Below are 25,552 nucleotides of genomic sequence, written 5' to 3'. Positions count from 1 at the left end.
CGGAGCAGTCCACTGCGACTCCCTGGCCGTCTGTCACCGCTGCTAACACGGCGAACGCAGCGCCGTGGTCCACGGCCGCAGCGACCGCCGCATGAATACGCGCGTCTAGTTGTTCCTCTAACTGCCGCCGCTGTGCATGGGGGACTACCTGCGGAAGTGGCGGCTGCGGAAACGGCTGAAAACCAAGGTCTTGAAGCCGCGGCAGTACGACGACCCGGTGTAACTCTCGCGGCTGGTCCACGACAATGTCCGGCGGCAGCACCGGGTTGTTCGGGTCCGGAAACGGCGGCTGGCCGGAGACCCGATGGATTGTGGGGCTGGCCGGGTCATCGACGGCGGCCGGCATCGTTTTTCGGAGGAGGAGGGGGGGGCTGAGCCGGAGGAGGGCGACCGGTTATAAAAAAAAAGGAGAGGGAGCAGTAGCGCGTGCGTCGAACTTTTATTTTAGGATAATAAAAAAAGGGGGGGGTGAGAGAGGAAAAGGAAAGCCGTTGGTCACCCAGAGACGCTCTGTGCATTTGCCCGGATTTGATAATCAGCCACAAGGCCCGCTTAAACAAACTCCAGAAAGCCCGGCGAGGGATTCATGGCCCTCTTTCACCACCACGGGCTACGTCATTTGGAGCAAGGGGGGAGACGAGACGAAGACGGAGAATGGAGACGAAGGGAAGAGGAACCTGGGGGGTGAAGGGGGAAGGGGAGGAGGGGGGACCAATTGGGGGATGAGGTAGTGTGGAAGGGAACCATTGTCGTCGGGCAAAAGGGGGAACAGAAGAGTGACGAAGAAGGAGGCGAAGGAAAAGAGCACATACCATGGAGTTCAGATGACCGAGGATGTCTCGAAGAAAAACGACAAGCTCCAAAACGGGAAACAATCCGGAAATATTGCTCTGCAGACCAGACAAGCCAGAAACACCAAGACCGAACAAATCAACCGCAGGAAACCAGGAACCAGCGCTTCCCCCAATGGTAGACCAGCCCAGCTAAAGTTGCCGTGCAGACCAACGACCCCCCTACAGGCTGCAAGGGCGGGAAGACAAAGGAAAGGCGCAGGAAAGGGCAAGGCAAGGTAAGGTAACCTTGAAGGAGCTGAGAAGAGAGAAAAGGCGGCTAGGGGGTTTTTCGTGGTGGTCCTGTCAGAAAGGAACGTCCCGCCAGCGCATCTGTAGCGCGGCAAAGGGGGGGGAAATATGCAGCCCCAGCAACAAGGTCCCAGAAAAAAAGAATGAGAGGAAAAAAAAATTCAATAGACAAAAAATAAAAGAATCGAAAAAAAAGAAAGAAAAAGAACGGAGAAAACCAAGGTGTCCCTGAGCTCAACTCTGCTTCTGCTGCTTCTCACAGCTTTCCTCGGATCGTCTTCAGCTTCAGTCTTCCCGTTCCCGTCACACCCTCCAGGAAAGCTTAATATAAGAAAAATTGCCGATAAGGAGCTTCTCCCAATAGGCTGCTCGAATTCCCGTTGGCAGTCTGCGGTGGCGGCTTTCAGCTTTCTGTGCGTCTCTCGCTCGCTTTTTTCCGTTGGTCGTCTCTCTCTGCTGTGCTGAAAAGTTCGTCGTGCGACGTTCTGCTCGGACCAAACAAACACTGGATTCTCAGGCCTTTTCTGACAGCACTTTAAGCGGGAGGCGCTCTTTTTTTTCCCCTTGGTGTGTGGCGTGACTTTTGGTGAGACTTGAGGTTTGCGTTGTGCGTCGGCGGATTAAAAGGTATTTGTCGGTACCTTGGCTACCTTGCTGTGGCCATCGGAAGGACGGTTTCTCCGCTGGATGTGCGCCGCCTTTGGGGTCTTTCGAGCCGCGCCTTGTAGGTTAAGCTGGCGAGGGGACGCGAGAGGAAGAAGGGGCACAATATGATGGACTGTATGAACGAGTGTACCTTGTTGAAAGGTCTGAGTTATCATCTCTCTCCAACTCCATGTTACAGGTGTTTATGTATCTGATGTCAGGCGTGGCTGCCGTCTCGGTATATTCGTAGCCGTTCCTTCTCAATCAATCCGTCTGTTGTCTCCGTCAGTTACAAAGTCGAGATGCAGGACGACAATGCAATTGCCAGCCATGAACCTGCAAGTCTACCTCTTTCGACAGAGCAGCAGAGCAAGCAGCAATGAAGCCGAGCAGTGAAGCGTAAACAGATCTCAACGTGACCATGACACAGGCTACAAGCCAGGTTAAAAGTATTCCTCTCATTGCAATCATGCATATACATCTATTATACAAGTTTTTATAACCCCCCCTCTCATCCATCTAGTAGTTGCAACCCGTAACCTCCCAAGAAAAACTAGATATAGGTATTTCATACACTTCCCTTGACAGCCTTCTCAATCTCAGCAGCGCTCTCCTGCACACTCCTCAGCTGCGCCTCGATGATGCCCAGGTGCACTCCCAGCGCAAACTCCGACGACGCCGCCTGCTCCGCCGCCACCCCCTTCTCTCCCTCTGCCGCGACCGTCTGTCCCATCATGTTGACCAGGTCCTCCTCGGAAACCTCCTCCTGCTGCTCTCCCAGATACTGAGACCTCAGCAGCTTCAGCTCCTCGTCGGTGAAGCCCTGGATGTTGGCCTGCATCTGGCCCATGACCTCCTTTCGCTTGGTGACGGCGGCCTGCACTTCCTTCCTCATGTGGCGGCTGAGTTCTGGCGCCGTGTTCCATGAGACATCGCCCCTGGCGGCATCTTGGAGCCGTCGCTTCTGGCCAGCTTCTCCGGCTCGGCCAAGTACTCCCGCAACCAGAGCCATCGAGCGAAGACTGGTGAGGAGGAACGTTAGTGCTTGAACTAAATCTGACAGCGCTTGAAATCTGGGATTGGTAGCTCTCACCTGTCATCGTTTGCCGGAATCGTATACGTGACCCATGACGGATCGGCGTTTGTATCGATCACTCCAATCGTGGGGATATTCTTCAACCCGCACTCATACAGCAGCGTGTAATTCTCCAGCGGGTTGAGGCACACCACCAGGTCAGGCAGCAGCGGTCTCGCCGTCCCCTTGAACATGTCGAACCCATCGAGCTCCCGATCCAAATGGTCCACCACCCTCGTGCCCTGCGTCCTCAGAATGACATCTCGGTTCGTGATGGCGCCGGGAGTCCACTTCGTAAACAGGTGGTACGCGCCCGCCAGCTCAGACGCCTTGGTCACAATCTCCATCTGCCCCTTCCGGGTCCCGACAAAGAGGATGATGCCGCCCCGGTACGCCACCTCCTCGACAACCCTCGCCGCCCGTCGAAGATGCGCCGCCGTCGTCTCCAGCGAAATGATGTGAATCCCCTGCCGCACGCCGTAAATGTACCGCGAGTTGGCCGGGTTCCACAGCGACGTGTTGTGCCCCATGTGCGTCTGCGACGCCATCAGCAGCTCCAGCGTAACGTCCTCCGGCCGCGGCGGGTTGCTGATAATCTCCGTGGGGACGTAGCGCTTCTCCACGTCCGACCCGAGGCTCCTCGTGTTGCGCTGGATCCGCAGGAACTCGGCGTACTGCTGCGCCGGCGTCAGGGTCTGCTTGCCCTTCTGGTGAGGCTTCGTCCAGGCGACGCCGTGGTGCTCCTGCGACGAGTTGGCGCCCAGCGTCATGATGACTTCCTCGACAATCTTTTGCTTCTTCTTCGCGGACGAGACAATTTTGGGCGGCGCGGCGGCGGCCTGCGGAGACGGCCATGCCTGATTCTGTCCATTCGCCGTCGTGGCCGTCGCTGTCGTCGTCGTCTTCACTTCGGTCGAGAGATGCCGCAGAACGGCTCTGGGCAGAGGAGATGCCAGTGCGCGGCGGCCTAGAAAATCTCTATGAGCATGTACCCTTCTTCTTCCGCCTCCCGCTCCCCCCCCTCCATCTGCATTATTGTTCTTCTCCCTTCTTCAGGGGGCCTCAATTGGACTCACCGTGCCGCACAGCAGCGCTCTGGACATTCATGACGGCTTGAATCGTTGCGCTGCTGCTGCTGCCGTCCGACTGTCAATGCTCTGCCGGCGTCCAAAATTTGGATCACGCCGCTATCGATGGAGCCTCGACGGCGGCGCACATTTTCCGGTTCCGCTGCTCTTTTGCTGCTACGGTTTTCGACCCCGCCATACTAGAACTTGCCAGCGCAAATTTACCCCACGTCGTGGCTTGTGATAGTAACACGCCATCTTGCAGTGCCGAATATTCATATTACGGCACCAGATAGCATAGAATCATGACAATGATGATGCACAAATACTCAGATCGGCACTCGTCAAGCAGCGAGTTTTTGAAGAGAATATAATAGAATTCAAACGGAGAGAGAGAGAGAGAGAGAATAAGCCCTAAATCTATGACGATTTGTCTGTGCTCGAGAAGTCTACAGTTACCAATGCCAACCAACTTTTCTTCATAAGGTCATCATGAAATGATATGAAATCCCACAACAAGGGGATTGCATTGCTCTCTTTTACCGGCTAGTCGCTCTGGCAATAGTAAAAACACCAATTATAACCACCGCAAGGGTAACAATGGCTCCGGGCAGCAGCAGGTCGTTGGGCACGCCGGCAATGAGCTGCTCCTGGTGGACAATCGTCCTCGACCTCCGCGTCCGGCGCGCGGGCCGCTCCTCCTCCTCCTCGGATTCCTCCTCCTCGCTCTCAGACTCTTCCTCCTCGTAGGTGGTCCTCCGTCGCTCGCGAAGACCGGCAGATGACGAAGCGGGGGTGGGCAGGGCGTCCACTGACGGCGCCGAGGGTGGCTTCTCTGAGTCGTGAACGAAGAGGTCGACCTTTTCGAGATGTGCCTGGCGCGCGAGGAGGATGGCCTCAAGGAGGTCGTTGTCGGTGGTGATGGACACGCTGTCACCCTCGTTGTCCATGTAGCTGAGGGCGAATCCGGAGCCTTCGATCCTGCCCTCGAAAACCTCCGGCACGCCTCCGATGCTCTCCACCTCGTGGCCCAGCTTGGAGGCGACGGCATGCACAAACGCCTCGATGCCGTGCGAGGCAACCACTTGTAATCGGTGGACGCGTCCCGAAGGCGCCTTGAACTTGAACGCAAACGGAACGTCGGCGGTCGTCACGTCGGGGGCGACGGAGCGAGGGGGCGAGTCCATTCCTATATGGGATGCGGAGTCGTTGGGCGCAACGCTGTCGCCAAGACGGTTCGCCTCGGGTGACATCATACGAGACCCAAGGTGATGGTGATGGTGGCTGTGGCTGCCATCGCCAGACAGCATCGACTCCGTCTCGTGGTCGATGGAGAGCCAGAACTTGTTCCATGCTGGGCCCTCGCCGTTGTCGCTCGACATTGTGTTGATTTGCTCCAGCGTGGCGTACGTCAGCTTGAGCACGTCCACCATTCCCACAATCTCGCCGCCATCGTTCATGACGGGAAGGTTGAGATAATGGCCATCTGGAACACGAGTGTTAGGCACATGCTTGACCATGTTTCTGCGGTTCGTATGCAAGGGAAGGAAAAATTGAAAGCCATGAAAAAACAGAGCTAGGATGAGAGCAGTAAAGGCGAGAATGGGGATGGGGAGATGAGATGCTTGAGAAATAGCTTACCATGCATCTTTCGCAGGGCTGCCTGAATGGTCATGTCCATTGGGGCAAAATCGGGGTGAGGGGTCATGACACGCACGACGCTGCAATTGGCCGGGTCGAGCCCTGGAGCAATGACACGAAGGACGACGTCCTTGCTCGTGAAAATGCCCGTAATGGCCCCCTGGTCCTGCACCAGCACCGCCGTGGTGTGGTTCTCCTTCATCATGGCCGCAGCCTCCTTGACCGAGGTCCGGACGCTGACCGTCGTCGGCGGGATGCCGTTCAACACGGACTCGAGGGTGGGCCCCGACATTTTGGATCGGAGGGCCTCGACGTACTGGATGATCTGCTGCGGCTGGCTGGCGCCCAGCTCCGACTGCACGCCCTCCAGGGCGTCGTACAGCTTCCGCGAGGAAGAGTATGCGCGCTCCAGCTTCTCCATGGCGTCGTAGAAGCACTTTGTAATGTCCAGCACACCCGAGATGTCCTGGTTCTCGTCCATGACGGGCAGGTGGCGGAAGCCCTTGCGGACCATGAGGTCCAGCGCATCCGTCGCGCTGGTGTCGGTCCGGGCACATAGGGGGTTCTTGGTCATGATCTCGGCAATGGTGACGTTGGCGGCCTTGAGCCCGGCGCCGACCACGCGGAACGCAAGGTCCTTGGCCGTGAAGATGCCGGCAATGCGGTCATCGTCGTCGGTGACCAGCACGCAATCCTCCCTCTTGGCGGCCATCAGCTGAGCGGCCTCGGAGACGGTGGTGGCCGGCTTGATCTGGAGGGCCTGGCTCGGCTTGAGGGCAAGCACAGTCCCGGGAGGGGCCCTGCGAATCTGTCGTGACCGGCCCGTGAGAGTCTTTTTCTTGGAGAGATCGTTCTCCATTTTCCTGCGAATCGCCTACACGATGCGCGCGTTAGCCAGGAGAACGCCCAACTTGCGGCCGAGGGGTTGTTGAGCAGCTCCCTGTCCCCGACCCCCCCTTCTTTCTTCTCATCCTCCACAAGACTCGAGGACAAAGCTAGAGCAGAGAGACGGCCAACGTACCTCATCGCGCTTGGACTGCTTCTGCCTGCTCGCGCTCAGACTGGCCGAGCTCTGCTCGCTGGGCTGCTGGGGCTCGAGGACGGGACGAGGGATGCCGGACGTCGCGATGGCAGGGCCGGCATTGTTGAACGGGGTGGTGCTCCGGGGCTGATTCCGGCTCGGGGCGTTGCCTCTGGAGGCGTTTACCATCGACATGGTGGCTGCGGTCCGCGACTCGGCGTCAAGGAAGCTTGCTGGCGAGAGAAGATGCAGAACAAGGATGCACGTCGTCGCTGGACAGAGAAGGCAATAGAGAAAAAAGAAGGCGAAAACGGACTTCAATTCCCTGGAAGCAGATTTTCCCGAGTCAGGCAGAGGTGCAGCCAATGACAGTGGAGGGAGGGATTTTCAAGGGTGACGAAATGAAGTCGAAAGGTCGGTCACCAGATATTGAGCCCTGGCCAGGCGGCTTCACCCCTGCAAGGTTCGCTGTTCTTTTCTGTTCTTCTGACTGGCTCAGGCAGCAGGACGAACCAGGTGAGCCCGACCCTGTGGGTTGGCGCGGTGACTGCAGGTGGTGCAGCTTACAGGCGGCTTTAGGGGCCTGCACCGCCTGTAGCGCCTGTACGAGTAGCGCATGAAGCAGGCGCCGCACAACCCGGGAACTCCCATCCATCGTGGGCCGCTGGAAGCACCCATCAGGGTTGGGTCGGAAAAGAGCGCAGCAGCAGCAGGCCCGGCCTAGGGCTGCAGGTGCTCAACAACAAGGGCAGGGCTGGTTCGTGGGCTCGGATCCGCTGTTTGGGGATGGAGTCACTGTTGATGAATCCAGCTGTCTGGAAAGTCGGTGCATATGTTGGTGTAGCTTATGTTTGCTTCACAGGTCGTACGAGGGATCTGCCGGTTGATCAAGGGAGGGGCTACATGTATCCAGCATCCCAGCAACACAGCTTTATGAGTACATGTATTGTGCTGCTGGGAGTAGGCAAAAGAAGGAGAAGAAGAAGGAAGATACATAACCACTCTCTGCTATTACTGCCATATCCTAGTAGATAGAGTATGCCCTATATAAAGACAAATGATTCAACTTTATATCTGCAGACTTGAACTACATGTAGACAGCAGCTGCCTTCATCAACAGATGTTACACGTCAGGCACGTCGTGTTGGGGGCACCAGAAGTATTTTGCAGCAACGCAGAGAGTAGATGGCTTCACCAGAGGGTGGGATACGAAGCAAGCACTTACCTACCTTATCTCGAGTAGGGCGTCCATGTCTGGCTGCATGACTCACATGCTGCCCCAAGATTCAACCCAAGGCAATGGACCGCAAGATGGCGTGTCTCATCATGTGAACATGAATACTAGTACTACATGACATTGTCTCTGAGCCTCCACAGCTCATCCGCGCTCAACGAGCGTACGTACGATACTCATCTGCGAGCTCTGTAGACCCAGTTGCCTGATGCGTCCCGCCGTGAATGAGGAAACCCCATGTCAACTGCTGCACTCGGTAATAAATGAGATACATCACTTCCCATCCTTGAGAAGCACGCACTTTAAGCACCCTTCAAGCCTTGTGGAGTCCCCCTTCATGCCTTCTATTCTTCGGTGACGATGTGTCATGCTCAAGCTCTCCAAGCTAAGGTAGGCCTTGGTCCAGGACCGGGATAACTCCATATTTTCTCATGCAGCTCGATGCAGCAACATGGGAGCCATCGATGCTCAAACAAGGAACTTGGTGCAGCAGCAGCAGCAGCAGCAGCAGCACCTTTCCACCCTCTGCACTCTGTATGTAAGTAATACTATTAGCTTGCTAGCATGCACTGGGAATCACTTCCAGTGCTATTATCGTGCCTCATCACTCATCTTGCATGCTGCCAACTTACATGTTGTTGGTGGATAAGCGGGCCCAAGCCCCCCCTATGTAGGAACACCGAAACCAACGACTCCCCTCTTCCTCAGCACCATCTCGCACATGCAGCAAAAGCAATTGAACCCACGAAGCCGGCAGTGGCTTCACCAGTGGCGTGTTTCCAGCCAAAGCCGTGCAGCCACTCGCTCCCTCCCGTTCCCGCGCGGATGGCTTTTGCCTTTTTCTATTTCTGCGCCACTCTCAACCAACGACGCCTCTCCAATCTCCCATGCATTATTTGGCGTCCATGGTCTGTTGACGGCTTCAAATCAGCACGCCAAGGTGACCACGTCGTCCTCCTACTGGCCCTCCGTCAGAATCGTCATGTTTACATTTTCCCTCTCTCTCTTCTTCTCTCTCTCTTGTTTTTTATTACTACCCATGTCCCTCTTCCAGGCTCTGGGTGCACCGCCCACTTGATTGGGCGCTTCCGCACTTCTGTTTTTGTTTTGTTATTGATGATAATCAGCCCCCCCGGCAGACGAAATTACTTCGCCGGGCAATTTCCGCTTTTGGACATCGCACACTTTTTTTTTACACCGTATGGTGACGTCGATAAATATTACTAGAAGCAGCAGTAGTCGCGGCTAGATGTTTATGGACATGGGTGAGAGAGAGAGAGCAGGGCGAAGATCCAATCGCTGGCGTTGCCATGGCGCGCGTCAGCTGGCTCGTCTAGTTCGCAAGGGCCATGGTCTACAAGTACAATGTACAAAACAATGAGGCTGTTGCCAATGTTTTTATTACAATCGCCGAGAGGAGGAAACGCAGACGCCGGGGGTGTGCGATTGGTAGTAGATGTGCTGAAGCAATAGTGTCGGCCAGGTAGGCGGCTATCTTTGCATCTGATACGTTCGGCGGGAAGGAAAACAACAGCACGGAGGGCCTTTGGGGTTCCTCTTCACGGGGGAAACACTGGCCGTAAGAGTGGTTGTCTAATTCCATCCGTGTACACGTCCTTCACAGGGATGCATTGGGAGGGGAAAACACAGACTCAGACCACTTCTACCTGCCTAGTCCAGGTGAGAGTGAGATATCAATCTCAGCCTGAGACACGGACGGCTTCACTCAGTTCACGTTGTCCTGCCAAAGGTGTCAATCAGTCTCAATCGCGCCGCCCTACGAATATACTACCACAAATTGTGCCGCAGTAGGACGCTCATTGAGCAAAGCCAACAAGCTAATCTACCGCGTGTTGATCACTTCATAAGAGTACATAACGTCTTCATCACATGCTTCCATCCGACTCACAGAGTAAGCGAGAACCATGTACAGAATGCATGGAGAGTCTCCGCAAGAGTCGGCGGCATCAGCATCCCGAAGCCAGTAGCAGGCCGACAACTCATCCGTCCTCACGGGCAACGCCCAACTGCGGATCTCTCCCAGAATCAACACCCTCTTTGTTCCTGGCCGCCGTCTCGAGACATCCGCCGGGGCTGTTTTAAGCTGCCACATAGAGGCCGATAGGCGCGGGCTATTGGTGGAGACGTTTGCGTTGGCCCGTTGCCCTGGCGACCACATCCCATCCCATCCATGAGCTCCTGGGGACCATACCTGCAGCTCAGCCGGCCCTTGGAAACTTGGATCCGGAAATTCCCAATTCAACCCCAATTCATTCTTCAAACCCAGCTTCACGCTTCACCGTCTGTCAATAGAGCAGCCCGCCTCTGGTATCATGTTTGATGAAGCGCGACAGCAAGCCGAGCCGAGCCTCTCAGCTGCTACCGGCACATCCTGCCCCAGCGCCTTTGCAAGCGACAAGCCCTTGAGCGCCGTACCCATGCAGACATCGCACTATATGAACATGAACGGCATGAAGTATGAATCAGCTAAGTTACCGGGGCGCACTGAGAGTGTTACTGCTGATGATTGGATGCTTCACCCAATGACAAAGCTAGAAGGACCGCAGATGAGGTCGCCCGCCGCCGGCGGATATGCGGCTCAGCCGTCGTCGCAACCTCGGCTTCAGCACGGCTACGGCGCGCAGGATTCTCCTGCCGATCGCCCTCATCGCCATCGCCGCACCGAGTCTGCAGCCAGCATTGCCAGCGCGGCTAGCATCGCCGATATCAACATCGATGAGACGCGAACCGAGACGGGCGTCACCGTCGAAGAGATTGCGCAGTACATCCAGGGACCTGAGACGACAGACGGAAAGTGGACGTGCCTCTTCGATGACTGCGGAAAGCAGTTTGGGCGCAAAGAAAACATAAAGTCCCACGTCCAGACCCATCTCAACGACCGCCAGTACCAGTGCCCGGCCTGCATGAAGTGCTTCGTACGGCAGCACGATCTCAAGAGGCACGCCAAGATTCACACCGGCATCAAACCCTACCCTTGCGACTGTGGCAACAAGTTTGCGCGGCACGATGCCCTCACAAGACATCGCCAACGGGGCATGTGCGTGGGCGCCTTCGACGGCATCGTGAGGAAGACGGTGAAGCGTGGGCGACCCAAGAAGAACCGCCCGGAGCTGGACGCGCGACTCGAGAAATCGTCAAAGACCAGGAAGAAGAACATGTCCATCAGTTCCATCTCTTCCTTTTCGGGTTATTCGGACATCTCCAACACCAACTCCCCGAATTATGAGCTCGACGTGCTGAACGAGGTGCTGGATATGGGAATTGAAGGCGAATCCGAGCCGTTGCGCTCCATCTCATCAGCGCCGATGCCCAGTCTGCCCAACTCAACAACAAACAGCAGCAGCCCCAGCAACCCCAGCATTGGCGCGTCTCCCTCGGAAGCCAGTGTCAGCTCATATGTGTCCCCGGAAGCAATCATGGAAAGGCCCTCACATCCTTCTTCTCCTGGCAAGAGCACACCGGGCCACTACAACACGCCGCCCGGCCTCTCTCAGTCATCGTCGTCGCCGCCGTCCTCCCACTTCTTCGAGCTGGATCCCGCCACATCAACAGCAGCGGCAGAGGACGTCGTCAGTTACTCTGCCGGCGGCATCATGATGAACATGTCCTCCATGAGCGCCCCCTTGCCTCTGAGCATCGGCGAGCAGGAGGACGATCTGCTTCGCCAGTTCACCAACGACGATAGCTTCATCCCGTTGGACCGCGACCAGAGCCTGATGATGATGCCCAAATTCGACGAGTTCAACGGTGTAGCCGTCGGCATGCTCAACGACAACGGCTATTACTTCTGATGAGATATTTCGTCGTGCGCCAGCGAACCTATTGGGCCACGACTTAATCCGAACTTGTCTTATATCTGCCGAGTCGACCTTACGATGACGCCTTAATATGGAACCGGGTCTATGGATCGGGATAATGTTTTTTCTTTTGTCATTTTTCCTTGGGTTATAGGACTTCTCTTGGACATCTCCTCGGCCTCGGACTGTTGTGTACATCACAGCAAGGCCACGGTGGAAATCTGGTGTCAGTTTCTTGTTGTACAATACGGGGAAGGAAAGGGATTGGGGATAAAAGGGATCGATTGTTGTTTATTCTTTCATTTGTCTGGAAATGCATTGATGTTACAAACGCTTTGATGCTTGGAAATGAGCCTTTTCGATGGGAATCCGCCACTGGTCCCTTCCTGGCAGTTTATTGTTGTTGGAGTTTCGAGGATATCGCCTGCACTCACTAGAGTACGAATGAGAGCTGGATATTGCTGGAAGCGCAATTGCTGTGCCTGTTGCTTGTGATGATGACTCGATGTCGTCGAGCCTTGGTGCCGCATTTTGGTGCGAACCCTCGGATTCATCGGTATTGCGAGAACAGCCGAAATGTCTCTGAGTCGGACCGTCAGTGACGTGCATCTGCTGGAACGTGCCCAAGATGTCGTATCGTCGTGATGAATGAAGACATGGTCTTGAAAATGTTTGGTCCAAGTCTTTAACCCCTCCCCCTCATGTGTCGTGCCTTCATTTTTCTGCCGGCGGTGTGATGAGGGTGACGTCTTAGTCTACAAGCTGCGCTCATGGAGATTCTGGCAAGAGCGGCCCTTCAAATTGCTACCCTCCTCACGCATTTGGACCTCTCCTCCCTCAAAAGTGTTATACTGATCATTTCTCTCATCTATTTTCTTCATTCTTCTTTTCCCTGTTCCATCTCGCAAACATCTCTCGATAGCCTCTGTCTCGCTCCCAGGCTGCGACCCGTTCAGCGACTCACTACTGTCCTTCGTACTCGCCTTCAGATCCGGTCCCTCCCATTTCAGTCCTCAAATACACCTCCATAAGTGGAAATGCTGACCCCGACTACTCTGCACCGATTCCGCTGGTTTCATGCCTTTGGAAACACGCCTGCGATCAACTTGGCTCGAAGCATTCCCCATGGCCAGGATGCCAGCGTATTGTTACTTGGCCGCGGCGATCCGAGCAGCATTCTGTACACCTCTTATGTCCAGCAAGGGCTGCGTGAGTTTTCCTCTGCATTTGTATACCACAACGCGCGGGCTGACGCTTGCTTCTTGATTCAGCTGATAGAAAGCTCGACTTCACATTGTGCAATGATGATGAGAATATCACCGGTACGTTCGTCAAGGCTGAAACCACCCATGCTCTGTACACTGTATCGCTGATGCAGGCCATCTGTTAGCACGAAACTTGGTTCTCCTGACCATGATGTTGGCCGAGAGGGAAGATATCTCCGACCAAACACTATGGGACATATATTACCATATATACCTGAATGAGCAAACCATAGAGCTCGTTAGCTGCCATGTCCGGACCATTGTCCCTATGCTGGAATCGCTTGAATCCTTCAATAATGGCCCGTACGGGTCAGTTCTAAAATTCTGCGATGAAGACACCCTGTGTGATGTCCGAAGAGCTCTTCAGCGCATCCTAGACGCAGCACATGAAGAAAGCAGAGACGAGCAAGCTGCCAAGCTGGCAAGGATGCTACAAAGAAGGGCATAGGAGCCCTCTCTTGACCTAGCGGCGGTACGAGCAGCTTCCCCCCTTGCTTTGGCTCGCTCATGTGCAGGACCTCCGCATTCCCACCACTATTGGACCGAAGTAGTCGCGATGATAAACGGAAAGAATGCCAGGATGCCAAACCCTCTGCTTGCTGGACTGGTTTCCGACTGGAAGATTCTTCACTGCGGGAGTGACCCCGTACTCAGCTTCCATCTCGCTACGGCATTCGCCAGCCTAACCCCAAACTCTCCTCTGCGGCCTGGTGAAGATGACGAGGAACACAAAGTCGTGGCAGCCGCCCGGTCCCAATTCGTTGCATGGGTTTGTGCTTTCAAGAGTGTAAAGGACAGCATGTGTGTCCGCTTCGTTGTTGCAGACCCCTTCGCACTCTGCCATACCCTTCAACATGCTGATGCGGCCGGCAAGCTATCGGCAAACTGGTACAGACGACAATGGGACTCGAGAGTCCTTCGCCTGGACGAGGTCTCATATGGACATGGAGGTAGTGCACCAACTAGATTCGACGCGATCGACACGTCCACCTTGTCGGAAGATTTTGGACTCTACAATGTCCTTGTTTCCGCGGGACCATTGCTCGCGGCCAGACCCTGGGCAACCTTGTTGACCGAAAATCTCGTGGATAACTGCAGCTCTGAGAAGCAACCTCTTGACCAAGTACTGCACGGCTCGTCTTCCACAATCCCTCTTCTTTTAGGCTTCGTGCCCTTGCAGTGTTGGACAAATTCACAAGCTGAATCACCTCTTCGCGAAATTGTTACTTTGACCGTGCCCCCTCAGCTAGCCCCGACTCGGTTTCCCGTTTGCCTGTCATGGAAGCGCGATGACCAGCTTGGCGACCACGATGTAGAGCGACCCAAGATACACATGAACGCCAAAGAGGTTATCGACATGTCATTTCAAATATATCTGGACATGTTTGAAGCTGAGGTAGCCAAAGGTCTCCCCAGCCAGTCCGAAAACAAGTCTCAAAACCAACCCCAACTCCATCGCGGAAGCTTCATGGCTTTGCTCAAACTCATCCAGAGTCGAGTCAAGACTGACTGGAATGCAGTGATTGAAGGTCTACTCAGGAGGCTAGAGGAAGAACGGACTCTGCCTATGGCTAGAAGACAGGTACAGGATCTCCGCTTACAACTTTCGCTCTTCAATATCCATACCCTGGGGAAGACGGGTGCAGTGCAGATGTCCAGCATCGGACTCCTGAGCCGATGGAAACACATTCCGCCGGTGGTCGCCGTCACCCTAATTGTGCCCCGAGAAGCTCTCCGCGACTTCTTCCCCGAACCATACTTGACATGGCCCGTTCCGACCTTGGTAGGCACGTTGAAGTCCAGCGGCATCGTTTCACAAAGGAGGTGCAACGTGTTCGACGATGTTCACGTCGTTTTTGGTCAAGTAACGACAACAGGCGACATTATTTCGGGAGATGCCACCGTCAGCATAGAAGAAGATGAACTCCGTTGGTCGGGAACATCATCTTTGGTAGCGACTTTCTTGGTGCCGACAACTGCGTTGGCGGGACAGCCGGTGACAGACTTGGTTGGCCTGGACCTGAGTATGGCCTCTCCTAGTACCGTTTTCTTTACCGAAGTGCTAGGCATGTCTCATCGAACAATGTACGAAACCAGCTTCTCAAACACGACCGGCGTTTTTATAAGCAAACTGATGCCAGGAACCACTGCGCACAAGATAACAAGTGGTGGTGTGAGGCCCCTAAAAGATGAGGTGACCGGAGCGGAAAACGAGGCCCGAATGATATTGATGGCCGAGCTATGCCCAGATAAAAGGGGTATTGCAGCTTTGAGTGCGCTCATCCAGGTTTCCTCTGAGAGCTGCAAGAGGAATCTGCAGAATAAGCCGCCCTTTGAGATGTATCAGAACGACCCCTTCTCTATTAGCATCATACTTGGCAAGAACAAGTTCACCTGCCCCTTCAGATACCCAGTGCCCCTTACGAGCGTCGTCAGCAACACTGGCTTCAGTGGCGCCGGTCGCACGTCTGCATACATCAAGGTGGTTGCCTCTCTGGTAGATCCGAGGCGAAGCAGCGTCCTGAATGGTTGCCTTTCGCTTACTATGATTTCTCCAGGCGGTCTTCCCGTGGCTGTTGACCTGCCGCATCTCAATCTCGATAACCTTCCGGTGCTTGAAATGAACCAGCCTGAGCGCCTGGCATGGTTGACAACGCTGACGTCTCTGCAATTTCTCCCACATGGTCAAGGGGGACAGACGGAAGACGTGCGCGCCCGGTTCAAAGGAACCGTGTCCGCCATGTTCCGGGCTTGCTCTGGCACACTAAAAAGCCAGACATGCATATTTTCACTTAGTGGACGGCGACGAGGCGATGTCCAGGCCATGATTTTTGTCTCGGCGGTGCGATTGGATGGCGACACCGCATCGGTAGTACTGGATGCTGCCATCTTGCCGCTTGCGTCTCAATACTTGGAGTCTGGGGGCTTGGACGACTTCCTGAAGAAGTTGAAATGGCTGGAAGACGTGACGCTGAAAGTCGATGACGAAGAGATGGCTCTCTGGAAGAAGACGATGCCGTCCTTCATAGAGCGATGCCGTACTTGGAATCATCTTCCGGGCTGTGAGTACACAAAGCAAGGGGCCACTATGCCGCTGAGCCTTGAGCCAGGACAACAGTGGTTTTGCTCATGCGGTAATGGTCAGATGCCGACTGACTTTATCACGGTACCTCTATGGGACTTGGCCGCAAAGTATGCGGTGCGTATTGCAATCAGCCCCATGTATTACTATGCTCCCTTTGTCGAAGCAGCCGGGCAATGGAGTCGAACTCGAGACGAGTGACTTCATGGAGCATGGCTTAATGAAACAAACGATGTTGGTGCCCAGAAGGCTTGATGAGTTGGGCAGTTGCAGCAGTGAATATCTTGTCAGACTTATTCTGAGATGACTCTTGATCTGTACCTTATGCTTGGGTGTTTATTAAGTAAGGTATGGAGCAAAAGGGGGCGGATGATGGGGGCAGTTGAGATGAATGAGATATGTTTGGTGGGGAAGTGGTCGGGATCGAGGATCACTTCTGGAAACTATTATGAGCCAGATAAATGTCAAATTCTACTTCCCATCGAGCTCAATGCCAAATCATTGCTATTATTGTAATTCAAGCGTTGAACAGTCCCCAATTTGTCTCGGAGCAGGTGAAGGTTGACGAGAGGTGACGAGGGGAGTGACGGGAGTACGTACCTTCTTACACAGCATCCCCCTCCACACCGCCTTTGCGCAGCGCGGCAGAAAAAAGAACCCAGCCCACCACCTCTGACTGCGGGTCGGTGCCAGGCAGAGGGAAGCTTGTCGAAAGCACGACACTTGCCCGACACAAGCCCACGAGATTGATAATCGAACCGGCAAGCTCAGAGCCATCACAGAATGTCCGCGGCACAACTTCTCAACCCAAAGGCCGAGTCCCGAGTGCGTGTCCCTGCTGTCCGTCTATCCTGTGTGAGCTGCTGGCGTCTAACCGGGTGCAGAGGAGGGGTGAAGCTCTCAGGGTCAACATCAGTGCCGGCGAGGGCCTGCAGGATGTGCTCAAGTCCAACCTCGGGCCGCGAGGCACGATCAAGATGTAAGGACAGAAGGAAAAGCTGCATCCCCTTGTCTCGATAGTGCTAACCAACTGCAATGGCCAGGCTCGTCGACGGCGCCGGACAGGTACGCGAATGCCCAACTCTGTACCCCTCAATGACCGGAACCCCCTATTCCTAACCGCACCTCGTCGCCCACAGATCAAACTGACCAAGGATGGAAACGTGCTGCTGAGGGAGATGCAAATCCAAAACCCGACCGCCGTTATGATTGCCCGAGCGGCGACTGCGCAGGACGACATCTGCGGCGACGGCACGACGTCGGTGGTGCTGCTGGTGGGCGAGCTGTTGAAGCAGGCAGACCGATACATCTCAGAGGGGCTGCACCCACGCATCATCACCGACGGCTTCGAGATTGCCAAGGCTGAAGCTCTCAAGGTAATAGAGAGAAAGGCTAATCAGATGCATGGATCTTGTCTTGGCTGACTGTCTGCTTCGCTAGTTCCTCGACTCCTTCAAGCTGTCCAAGGAGGTCGACCGCGAACTGCTGCTCAACGTCGCCCGAACATCCCTCGCCACGAAGCTCAACCCCACACTGGCTGCGAAGCTGACCCCCGATATCGTTGATGCCGTGCTGTCCATCTACCAGGCTCCTGCCAAGCCCGACCTGCACATGGTGGAGATTATGAAGATGCAGCACCGCACTGCCTCAGACACGCAGCTCATCCGAGGACTGGCGTTGGACCACGGTGCCAGGCATCCAGACATGCCCAAGCGACTGGAGAACTGCTACATCCTGACAATGAACGTCAGCTTGGAGTACGAGAAGACCGAGATCAACTCTGGCTTCTTCTACTCCAGCGCCGAGCAGCGAGACAAGCTTGTCGAGAGTGAGCGCCGGTTCATCGACGCCAAGCTCAAGAAGATTGTGGAACTGAAGAAGCAGGTGTGCGGTGACGACGGGAAGAAGAGCTTCGTCATCATCAACCAGAAGGGCATCGATCCTCTTTCCCTCGACGTCCTGGCCAAGAACGGCATCCTCGCTCTGCGGAGAGCGAAGCGGAGGAATATGGAGAGACTGCAGCTCATCTGCGGCGGTACTGCCCAGAACACCGTGGATGACCTGACACCCGAGGTCCTCGGCTGGGCCGGCCTTGTCTACGAGCAGACTCTGGGCGAGGAGAAGTACACCTTCATCGAGGAGGTCAAGGACCCCAAGTCTGTCACCATCTTGATCAAGGGCCCCAACCAGCACACCATTGCTCAAGTCACGGATGCTGTCCGAGATGGTCTGAGAAGCGTCTACAACATGATTGTCGACAAGAGCGTTGTCCCTGGTGCCGGTGCTTTCCAGGTTGCCTGTGCTGCCCACCTCAAGAGCGATGCCTTTGCGAAGACGGTCAAGGGCAAGGCCAAGTGGGGCGTGGAGGCGTTTGCTGATGCTCTTCTTATTATCCCCAAGACCCTTGCTGCCAATGCAGGCCATGATGTCCAGGATGCTCGTAAGTTTGCAACTAACATGAATACTAGTTGGAGATGCATTGCTAACGCCGGTAACACAGTTGCCGCCCTGCAAGATGAGCACGCTGAAGGCCAGACGGTTGGCCTGAATCTGGAGACTGGAGAGCCCATGGATCCCGAGTTGGAGGGTGTCTTTGACTCGTTCAGAGTGCTGAGAAACTGCATTGCCTCAAGCTCAGGCATTGCGTCCAACCTGCTGCTCTGCGACGAGCTGCTCAAGGCGCGACAGATGGGCAGAGCTGCTGGGCCGGGCCCGGGAATGGACGGCCCTGAGGATATGTAGATGAGTGAATCTGTTGTTTAGACGTGTAGTAGACAAAACTATCCCGGAGCATTCTCAAATATTGCACACTGACGTCTTCCCAATGCTTCATATTGTTCTAGTTGTTCACTGTGTCTGGTAATAAACTTGGTCCTACAATGGTTGACACAATGGGGAAGCCTGTAGTAGGTAGGGAATGTCATGGTTGGTACATGATGCTTGCTTGGTTCTATCAGGGGACCAGCCGATAAGCCCCGCAGCCCAGAGATTATCTCCCACCTACAAAAAAAATCTTGACCCCACCATCGACTAACTTACATACAGCATCACAACCCATCAGTTTTGCGACAATGGCCGACTACGCTTCAGACTCGTCAGAGGGCGAATTCACCGAGACGAATGTCCTTCTCGGATATGCCTCCAAAGAGGCCGAAGAAGACACGATAAGCAAACTGGGAGGCACTCCGGTAAATTACTTTTCGCCTCTGCACTATTCATTTCTCTTGAGATTCTTTTCAATGGCGATGACTTGCGCCTCGAAGGCCTTTGTGCTAATTTAATGCTTGATGATGGTTCCAGGACTGGCTCGACGCAGACAAACCTCCCTCAGCGGCACTGGCAAGATGTAAAGTCTGCAAAGATCTCATGGCGCTGCTCCTCCAGCTCAACGGCGAGCTCCCCGAGAAATTCCCCTCCCACGAGCGGCGGCTGTACGTGTTTGCCTGCCGCAGGGCGACATGTCGGAGAAAGGCTGGAAGCGTTCGTGCGCTGCGAGGCGTGAGGGTGTGGAAAGACGGTGCCGAGGCGACAGCCGAGGTTGAGAAGAAGAAGCCCGAGACGAAGAGGGAACCGGAGGAGAAGAAGAAGGAGGAGAATGGGCCTGGCCTCGGGGAGTCGCTGTTTGGAGCGAAGCCTTTGGGACAGGCGGGCGGAAATCCGTTTTCGAGCGGCGGCGCGAATCCTTTCAGCTCGGGGTCGAGCAATCCATTCAGCACTTCTTCATCCAACCCGTTTTCGAGCCAGCCAGCCAAGCCTGCTACAGCCCCAGCCGAGAAGCCTGCTGCTGCTTCAGCTTCAGCAGCTGCAACGACGAACCTCTCCAAGACCTTTGCCGAAACTCTTGCCCTGAACACCACGCCCGCGGGCCCTCCTCCTCCTCCCGAGCCATGGCCCGAAAAGGCGGCTCAGCCAACTCCCTACCCGACGCTCTACCTCGCCGACGCCGACTACGAGACGCTGGACCCCACGTCGACGACCAACAAGCTGCCCGCCAACGTGACCATTGCCGACTCCGACGCCCCGGAGCCCTCGGCGCTCGACCGCGAGGCCTTCGAGTCCGCCATGGACGCCACCTTCCAGAAGTTCGCCGACAGGATGGCCCAGAACCCGGAGCAGTGCATCCGCTACGAGTTTGGCGGCGCGCCCTTGCTGTACTCCAAGTCGGACGCGGTGGGCGAGCTGCTGACGAAGCGGACGATGCCGGGGTGCCCCAACTGCGGCGGCCGGCGGACGTTTGAGGTGCAGCTGACGCCCAACGCCATCACGGAGCTGGAGGAGGGGGATCTGAGCCTGGACGGGATGGAGTGGGGGACGATTATCGTGGGGGTGTGCGAGAGGGACTGTTTGGTCAGGGGGACGGGGGTTGAGGAGGCGTGTTATTTGGAGGAGTGGGCGGGTGTGCAGTGGGAGGAGCTGTCCAAGGGCAAGTAATGGGTTACTTATGGGGGAATAAAAGAAAGCGAAGGTAAAATAAGAGGATTTTTAGATAGCCTCAACGAGTTCATGATATAAAATTGCGAAGTACCAATAGATGTAATTGTCTTGATGCCCTACTCTAACGCAAGCCATAATCTATATGGTTGACTCCCGGATCGCTTTCTTCAAATGAACAGTTCAAAGGGTTATTGTATTCCTATTAAACGCCTGAGCTTTTTCGGGACCCCCGCACCAATGCCAGTAAATCTTTTTGAAGAAAAATTTCATTCCGCATCACGGGGTTTCCGGTCGACATTATCCATCTTGTCAAAAAACCTCTGTGCTCCCTGTATATAAGCAAATACTTTGGTGAATCAACGCCCCGTCCCTTCATTCCTCTCCATCTTTCGTCATTGTTCGCCTCGCCCTCTTTTCCTCTTTTCCTCGTTCCTTGGAAACTTTCTTTATACAGTCTCCTCCCACGCCCGTCGAATCACTCGCGCAAACTGGTCGACGTTGACATCCTCGCGAATCTCCGACTTCTTGGCCTCGTTATCCGGGTTCGAGGGGATCTTGACGATGCCGTCGTCGTCAATCGTCCAGCCGGCAACCTCGGTGATGAACTTGCGCGTCTTGTCCTCGTTGACGCCCAGCCAGGAGACGAGGTGGGTGAGCTGGATCTCGCGGAAGGCCTGGGCGACGAGCGAGGCGATGCGCTCGCGGACGAGGTCCTCGAAGCCGGAGATGTCGGCGATGAGGTCGGCGCAGAGGTCGTCGCCGTCGAGGTCGGCCCAGAAGTCGGCGTACTGGGCGCCCTGGAGCTGGGAGTTGAGGGAGCGCAGCTTGGTGATTGCCTCGTGGAGCTCGCCGGAGGAGGCGGCGGACGGGTTGATGAGGTGCAGGGCGAGGGTGAACTGGGACGAGGGGAAGTTGGTCATGGCCTTGACGAGGATGTTGGTGACGACTTCGTCCTTCATGCGGTCGGGGTTGAGCTGGTAGCTAGAGAGGTTTGGCGCAAGATTTTTTTGCTTCTGATTAGCTTTTTGCTGTGATTTGTATGCGCGAATGATGTGACAGATGGCGAAAAGGAGGCAGTTATGACATTGTCTTTCGTTCTTTTCTTTTCAGACACCACTAAAGTTGACTTCAAGTGACAAAGGGCGGTTTAGACCCCCGTCTCAGGTAATAGGAAACGTTTACAAAAACGGTCATCATGTAGGTAAACAGAACGCAGCAAAGAAGATAGATAAAGAGATCCAAGAGCAAAGGCCACTCACAGCTTCAACAGCGTCCGGTTCGCATTGCAGTCGCTAAACTTCTGCTCGCACTGCTCCTGGAGGTAGGTCTCGAGGGTGCTGACGGCCTCGGGGTTGTAGCGCTCGAGGCCATTGATCACGGCGGTGATGTAGTCGGGCCGTTCCGCGGGGTCTTCGCCGTTCATCTTGGGCTGTGGATTGGGTGAGGAGGAGGAGGAGGTGGAGGAGGCGTAGAAGGAGGAAGAGAATAGGTGTTGTTGGGGTCCTGGGTGAGGGGGATAATGGCTTCGATGTTTGAAGTTCGAGATGGTGGGGCTGAAGGGGAAAGATTTCGCATAATTGCGGGTTGCTGGTTGTGCGGCATCGAGGGGCCGAAAGGGGCTTAGCGGGGGAGAGACGACGGGGTCTTGGGAGGCTTGAGGCGCGGTCACGTGCTGTCGTGTTGGAGTGCGTCATGGACGACGTGAGGGACGAGCCTGAAGCACGACGGCTGGGCTGTTGCTCGGATATGACGCGTTTTCACGGCAGGGCAGGGATGCAGTTGTGTCTCAGAGGACCATTTCATTCTGCTCAACGGCTGTTCTTGATGCTGAGGAGGGGAAAGCCCCCAGCAGATGCTTGCTGGATCATGATACAAACGACATAACGACATACAGACATCATGTCGAGTCCGGCCAAGGCGAGAAAGCTCAACAATGGCAGAAAGCAGCCGGCGGCCCAGTCAAAGGGACTCGAGTACTTCTTTTCCAAGCAGAAGCAGCCTGGGACGCCAAATCCATCCACCGGAGAAGATGGCGCCCCAAGCAGCTCTTCCGCCGGACTCTCAGACGAGGAACTGGCACGCAAGCTACAGGCAGAATGGAACCAAGAGGTAGCAAGCCGGCGTCATACTCCTTCCCAAGGCCAAAGTTCGGCATCCAAGGACGCAGACGTGGCAACCATCTCGAGGGAAGAAGAGGGCGATTCTACGCCTGCTTCCATCGGCCAGGCAGAGCAACCGGCTGCTGATGCGGCTCCGAAGAAGCAAGACACCAAGAAGACGCTGTCTCTGCAATCTACCGGCATGGTGGATGACGCAGTCACAAACTCCATTCCTCTCGATGAATCTCCCCTCACCTTTGAGCCGTCAAAGTACGTAAAAGTACTACAGGAGTGCTGGGCAGCCGAAAAGGGGGACGCAACGTACGCTCTCCTCACCAGATGCTTTGTCCTAGTTAGCGCGACGACAAGCCGTATCAAAATTGTCGATACTCTCGTAAACTGCCTGCGCATCTTAATCGAAGGAGACCCTTCCAGTCTCTTACCGGCTGTAAGTGTTCAACCTCATCACTGATATCGCCCAGTTCTCATCAATCTAGGTCTGGCTGGCCACAAATTCCATATCGCCTCCATACATTTCCATGGAGCTTGGGCTTGGTGGCTCTGCCATTTCCAAGGCGCTTCGTCAAGTCTGTGGTCTGGATAACCGGTCTCTCAAGGCCATCTATGACAAGTACGGGGACCCGGGCGATGTTGCTTTCGAAGCAAAGAAGAAACAGAGCTTCACATTAAGAAAGCCAAAGCCCCTCACGATAAAGGGGGTCTATCAAGCCTTGGTCAAGATTGCCACCACACACGGACAGGGGAGTGGTGAGGTGAAGCAGCGAATCGTCGATCGGCTGTTGCAGGACGCGCGAGGAGGGGAGGAGAGCCGTTTCATCGTTCGAACCGTCTCCCAATATGTGCGTATTGAACAATTCCCCTTTAACCCTCTTGGTACCAACTTCACAGCTAATCCTGTATAGCTCCGCATCGGTGCTGTCAAGACTACTATGCTTATCGCATTATCCAGGGCATTCTTACTGTCCAAGGCCCCTGGCACTGAATACAGCACAAGGGATGTCACGGAACTGAGTAAGCTGAAGAAAGAAGAGTTGGCAGAAGTCTGGAGCAAGGCGGAAGAGATTGTCAAAGCCAGCTTTGCGAGACACCCCAACTACAACGACCTAATACCCGCCCTCCTCGATGTTGGGGTCTGCGAAGAGCTTCTTCTGCGATGCGGCTTGACTCTCCATGTACCGCTGCGTCCCATGCTGGGAAGCATAACCAGGGACCTCTCAGAGATGCTTACCAAGCTCCAGGGGAGAGATTTTGCTTGCGAGTACAAGTATGACGGACAGCGCGCACAAGTCCACTGTGACGAGAAAGGCAAAGTCTCCATTTTCTCCAGACATTTGGAGCTCATGACTGAAAAGTATCCCGACCTCGTGGACCTTGTGCCCAAGATCAGAGGAGAGGGCATCGGAAGCTTCATCATGGAAGGGGAAGTGGTGGCTCTCGATCGAGAGTCGGGCGAGCTCAAGAACTTCCAGACGCTCACCAATCGTGCGCGAAAGGATGTTGCGGTCGGGGACATCAAGATCGACGTGTGTCTCTTTGCATTCGACCTCATGTATCTGAACGGGCAATCTCTCCTGAACCGACCATTTCGAGAACGGCGAGAGCTTCTTCGATCGCTATTCACCGAAGTACCTCATCACTTCACTTGGGTCAAAAGCCTGGACGCTACTTCGGGAGACTCCGAAGCAGTCCTCGAGTTTTTCAAGTCTGCATTGGAGAACAAATGCGAGGGTATCATGGTGAAGATACTGGACAATATACCCGACCCACCTTTGGCGGAGGAAGAGGTTCAGCAGCCCATAGAAGAAACGGAGAAGCTGTCACTACCAAAGACTAAGTCAAAAGGCAAGGGCAAGCCGAAGAATTCTGCAAAGGCCGATGGCGAAGAGAAAACAGCAAAGTCTCGAAGGAAGCCGCTCTTGGCGACTTATGAACCAGATAAGCGGCTGGACTCGTGGCTCAAGGTGAAGAAGGACTATAATTCGAGTTTCGACACGCTGGACATGATTCCCGTGGCTGGATGGCATGGACAGGGTCGAAAAGCCAAGTGGTGGTCTCCCATCCTGATGGCGGTGCGCAACGAAGAAAGCGGCATGCTCGAGGTGGTGTGCAAATGCATCTCGGGATTTACAGACACGTTCTACAAGGCGAACAAGGAGTTTTATGATGATGGCGAAGAGAGCGGAGAACCAAAGAACACCAAACTGCAGAAACCGAGTTTTATAGAATACCACGGGCCGGCGCCAGATGTCTGGTTCGAGCCGCAGGAGGTGTGGGAAATGGCATTTGCGGACATTACGCTCAGCCCGGTGTATACGGCAGCCATTGGGCTTGTGAGCGACGAGCGAGGCCTGAGTTTGCGATTCCCGCGGTTTTTGAAGAAGAGAGAGGATAAGAGCATTGAAGAAGCGAGTACGAATGAATTTCTCGCTAATCTATGGAGGAAGCAGGAGGCCAAGGCGGCATCAACGGCAAAGGATGGTGAGGCTGAGATGGAGGATGCTCCTGATGGTGAGCAAGAGGTCTGAAGCTTGATTGAGGTCGGTTTCTATGAGGCAATCCTACAGGTAACGAAGCAGGCTTGAATAGAAGGCCTTGGATCAACAACTTGGGGCGTGTCCCGCAAAGCTTCATTTTCTAGCATTGAGTCTTTGTGCAATCAGACTAAAGACGGCCACTGAACCCATGAACAGGACAGCATGATAGAACTGCTACCAGTCAGACAACGATCCATTTAAGCAATGGCATGTGAAGGTACACACGGCTTTTCGGGAAATGTTCCTCTCTTCGTCTTCTGTCCGGGCCTCGATGAACAGCCTCCTGAGGTTGGGAAAGCTTGCCTGCGACATGTTGACTTGTCAGACAAGGAAATCTCGTGGAATCATTGCTCGATGACTGCTGTTCGGCATGGGATGAATTACCATGTCGGCGGAACGGAAAGAGTGGAAGAGAGAAGGCTCAGAGGCTTGGTAGTAGGTAGTGAAGAGATGAGAGGACGAGCTAGTAGAAGAATAAAGTTTATGGCGTCGATGGCTGTTGTTTGGCCTGGAGGAAGAGGTCCGTGCGGGTGG

At 54.9% G+C, this 25,552-nt stretch overlaps 9 protein-coding genes across 9 annotated transcripts in view; 5 read left to right on the top strand and 4 right to left on the bottom strand.

Moving 5' to 3' along the window:
• BBK36DRAFT_1144833 (hypothetical protein) overlaps positions 1-346 on the bottom strand; it is a gene marked incomplete at both ends in the record, with an annotated part of 2,194 nt that extends 1,848 nt beyond the window's left edge. Inside the window, one exon of the mRNA XM_024893706.1 lies at positions 38-346. Coding sequence (XP_024745724.1) covers positions 38-346 — 309 coding nt within the window. The remainder of the gene's footprint in view (positions 1-37) is intronic.
• Positions 347-2,291: 1,945 nt separating this feature from the next.
• Positions 2,292-4,032, bottom strand: BBK36DRAFT_148341 (ribosomal protein S2). Its single transcript, XM_024897556.1, has 3 exons — positions 3,879-4,032; positions 2,821-3,769; positions 2,292-2,749 (listed from the first exon to the last, which is right to left on the bottom strand). Exons 1-3 carry the CDS (start codon positions 3,907-3,909, stop codon positions 2,296-2,298), a joined length of 1,434 nt encoding a protein of 477 aa, XP_024745723.1. The 5' UTR covers positions 3,910-4,032; the 3' UTR covers positions 2,292-2,295.
• Positions 4,033-4,408: 376 nt separating this feature from the next.
• On the bottom strand, positions 4,409-6,384 carry BBK36DRAFT_1129251 (CBS-domain-containing protein; the record flags this gene model as incomplete). Its single annotated transcript, XM_024891718.1, has 2 exons — positions 4,409-5,355; positions 5,511-6,384. Coding segments are annotated over 2 exons (1,821 nt in total), but the record flags the coding sequence as incomplete, so codon positions are not given.
• A 3,714-nt stretch (positions 6,385-10,098) lies between these two features.
• BBK36DRAFT_1144831 (hypothetical protein) lies at positions 10,099-11,577 on the top strand (the record flags this gene model as incomplete). The annotated part of the gene is made up of 1 exon (XM_024893705.1): positions 10,099-11,577. The coding sequence occupies one exon, from the start codon at positions 10,099-10,101 to the stop codon at positions 11,575-11,577; it is 1,479 nt and encodes a 492-aa protein (XP_024745721.1).
• Positions 11,578-14,499: 2,922 nt separating this feature from the next.
• Positions 14,500-16,131, top strand: BBK36DRAFT_8413 (hypothetical protein; the record flags this gene model as incomplete). The annotated part of the gene is made up of 1 exon (XM_024898568.1): positions 14,500-16,131. The coding sequence occupies one exon, from the start codon at positions 14,500-14,502 to the stop codon at positions 16,129-16,131; it is 1,632 nt and encodes a 543-aa protein (XP_024745720.1).
• A 494-nt stretch (positions 16,132-16,625) lies between these two features.
• On the top strand, positions 16,626-18,739 carry BBK36DRAFT_1164584 (T-complex protein 1 zeta subunit). Its single transcript, XM_024894662.1, has 6 exons — positions 16,626-16,755; positions 16,815-16,909; positions 16,974-16,995; positions 17,070-17,306; positions 17,371-18,370; positions 18,431-18,739. The coding sequence occupies exons 1-6, from the start codon at positions 16,714-16,716 to the stop codon at positions 18,670-18,672; spliced, it is 1,638 nt and encodes a 545-aa protein (XP_024745719.1). The 5' UTR covers positions 16,626-16,713; the 3' UTR covers positions 18,673-18,739.
• A 182-nt stretch (positions 18,740-18,921) lies between these two features.
• On the top strand, positions 18,922-20,361 carry BBK36DRAFT_148311 (hypothetical protein; the record flags this gene model as incomplete). The annotated part of the gene is made up of 2 exons (XM_024897555.1): positions 18,922-19,199; positions 19,231-20,361. Exons 1-2 carry the CDS (start codon positions 19,002-19,004, stop codon positions 20,359-20,361), a joined length of 1,329 nt encoding a protein of 442 aa, XP_024745718.1. The 5' UTR covers positions 18,922-19,001.
• Positions 20,362-20,810: 449 nt separating this feature from the next.
• Positions 20,811-21,787, bottom strand: BBK36DRAFT_1144827 (ARM repeat-containing protein; the record flags this gene model as incomplete). Its single annotated transcript, XM_024893704.1, has 2 exons — positions 20,811-21,345; positions 21,624-21,787. 2 exons carry the CDS (start codon positions 21,785-21,787, stop codon positions 20,811-20,813), a joined length of 699 nt encoding a protein of 232 aa, XP_024745717.1.
• Positions 21,788-22,263: 476 nt separating this feature from the next.
• On the top strand, positions 22,264-25,009 carry BBK36DRAFT_1163076 (ATP-dependent DNA ligase; the record flags this gene model as incomplete). Its single annotated transcript, XM_024894496.1, has 3 exons — positions 22,264-22,911; positions 22,961-23,323; positions 23,387-25,009. The coding sequence occupies 3 exons, from the start codon at positions 22,264-22,266 to the stop codon at positions 25,007-25,009; spliced, it is 2,634 nt and encodes an 877-aa protein (XP_024745716.1).
• Between the last annotated feature and the right edge of the window lie 543 nt (positions 25,010-25,552).

Source organism: Trichoderma citrinoviride (genome assembly GCF_003025115.1).
Source record: "Trichoderma citrinoviride strain TUCIM 6016 unplaced genomic scaffold BBK36scaffold_17, whole genome shotgun sequence".
In the NCBI taxonomy this organism is placed as follows: Eukaryota; Fungi; Ascomycota; class Sordariomycetes; order Hypocreales; family Hypocreaceae; genus Trichoderma; species Trichoderma citrinoviride.
Note: the sequence above shows the minus strand (reverse complement) of the source record. Positions and strands in the feature narration are given on the sequence as shown.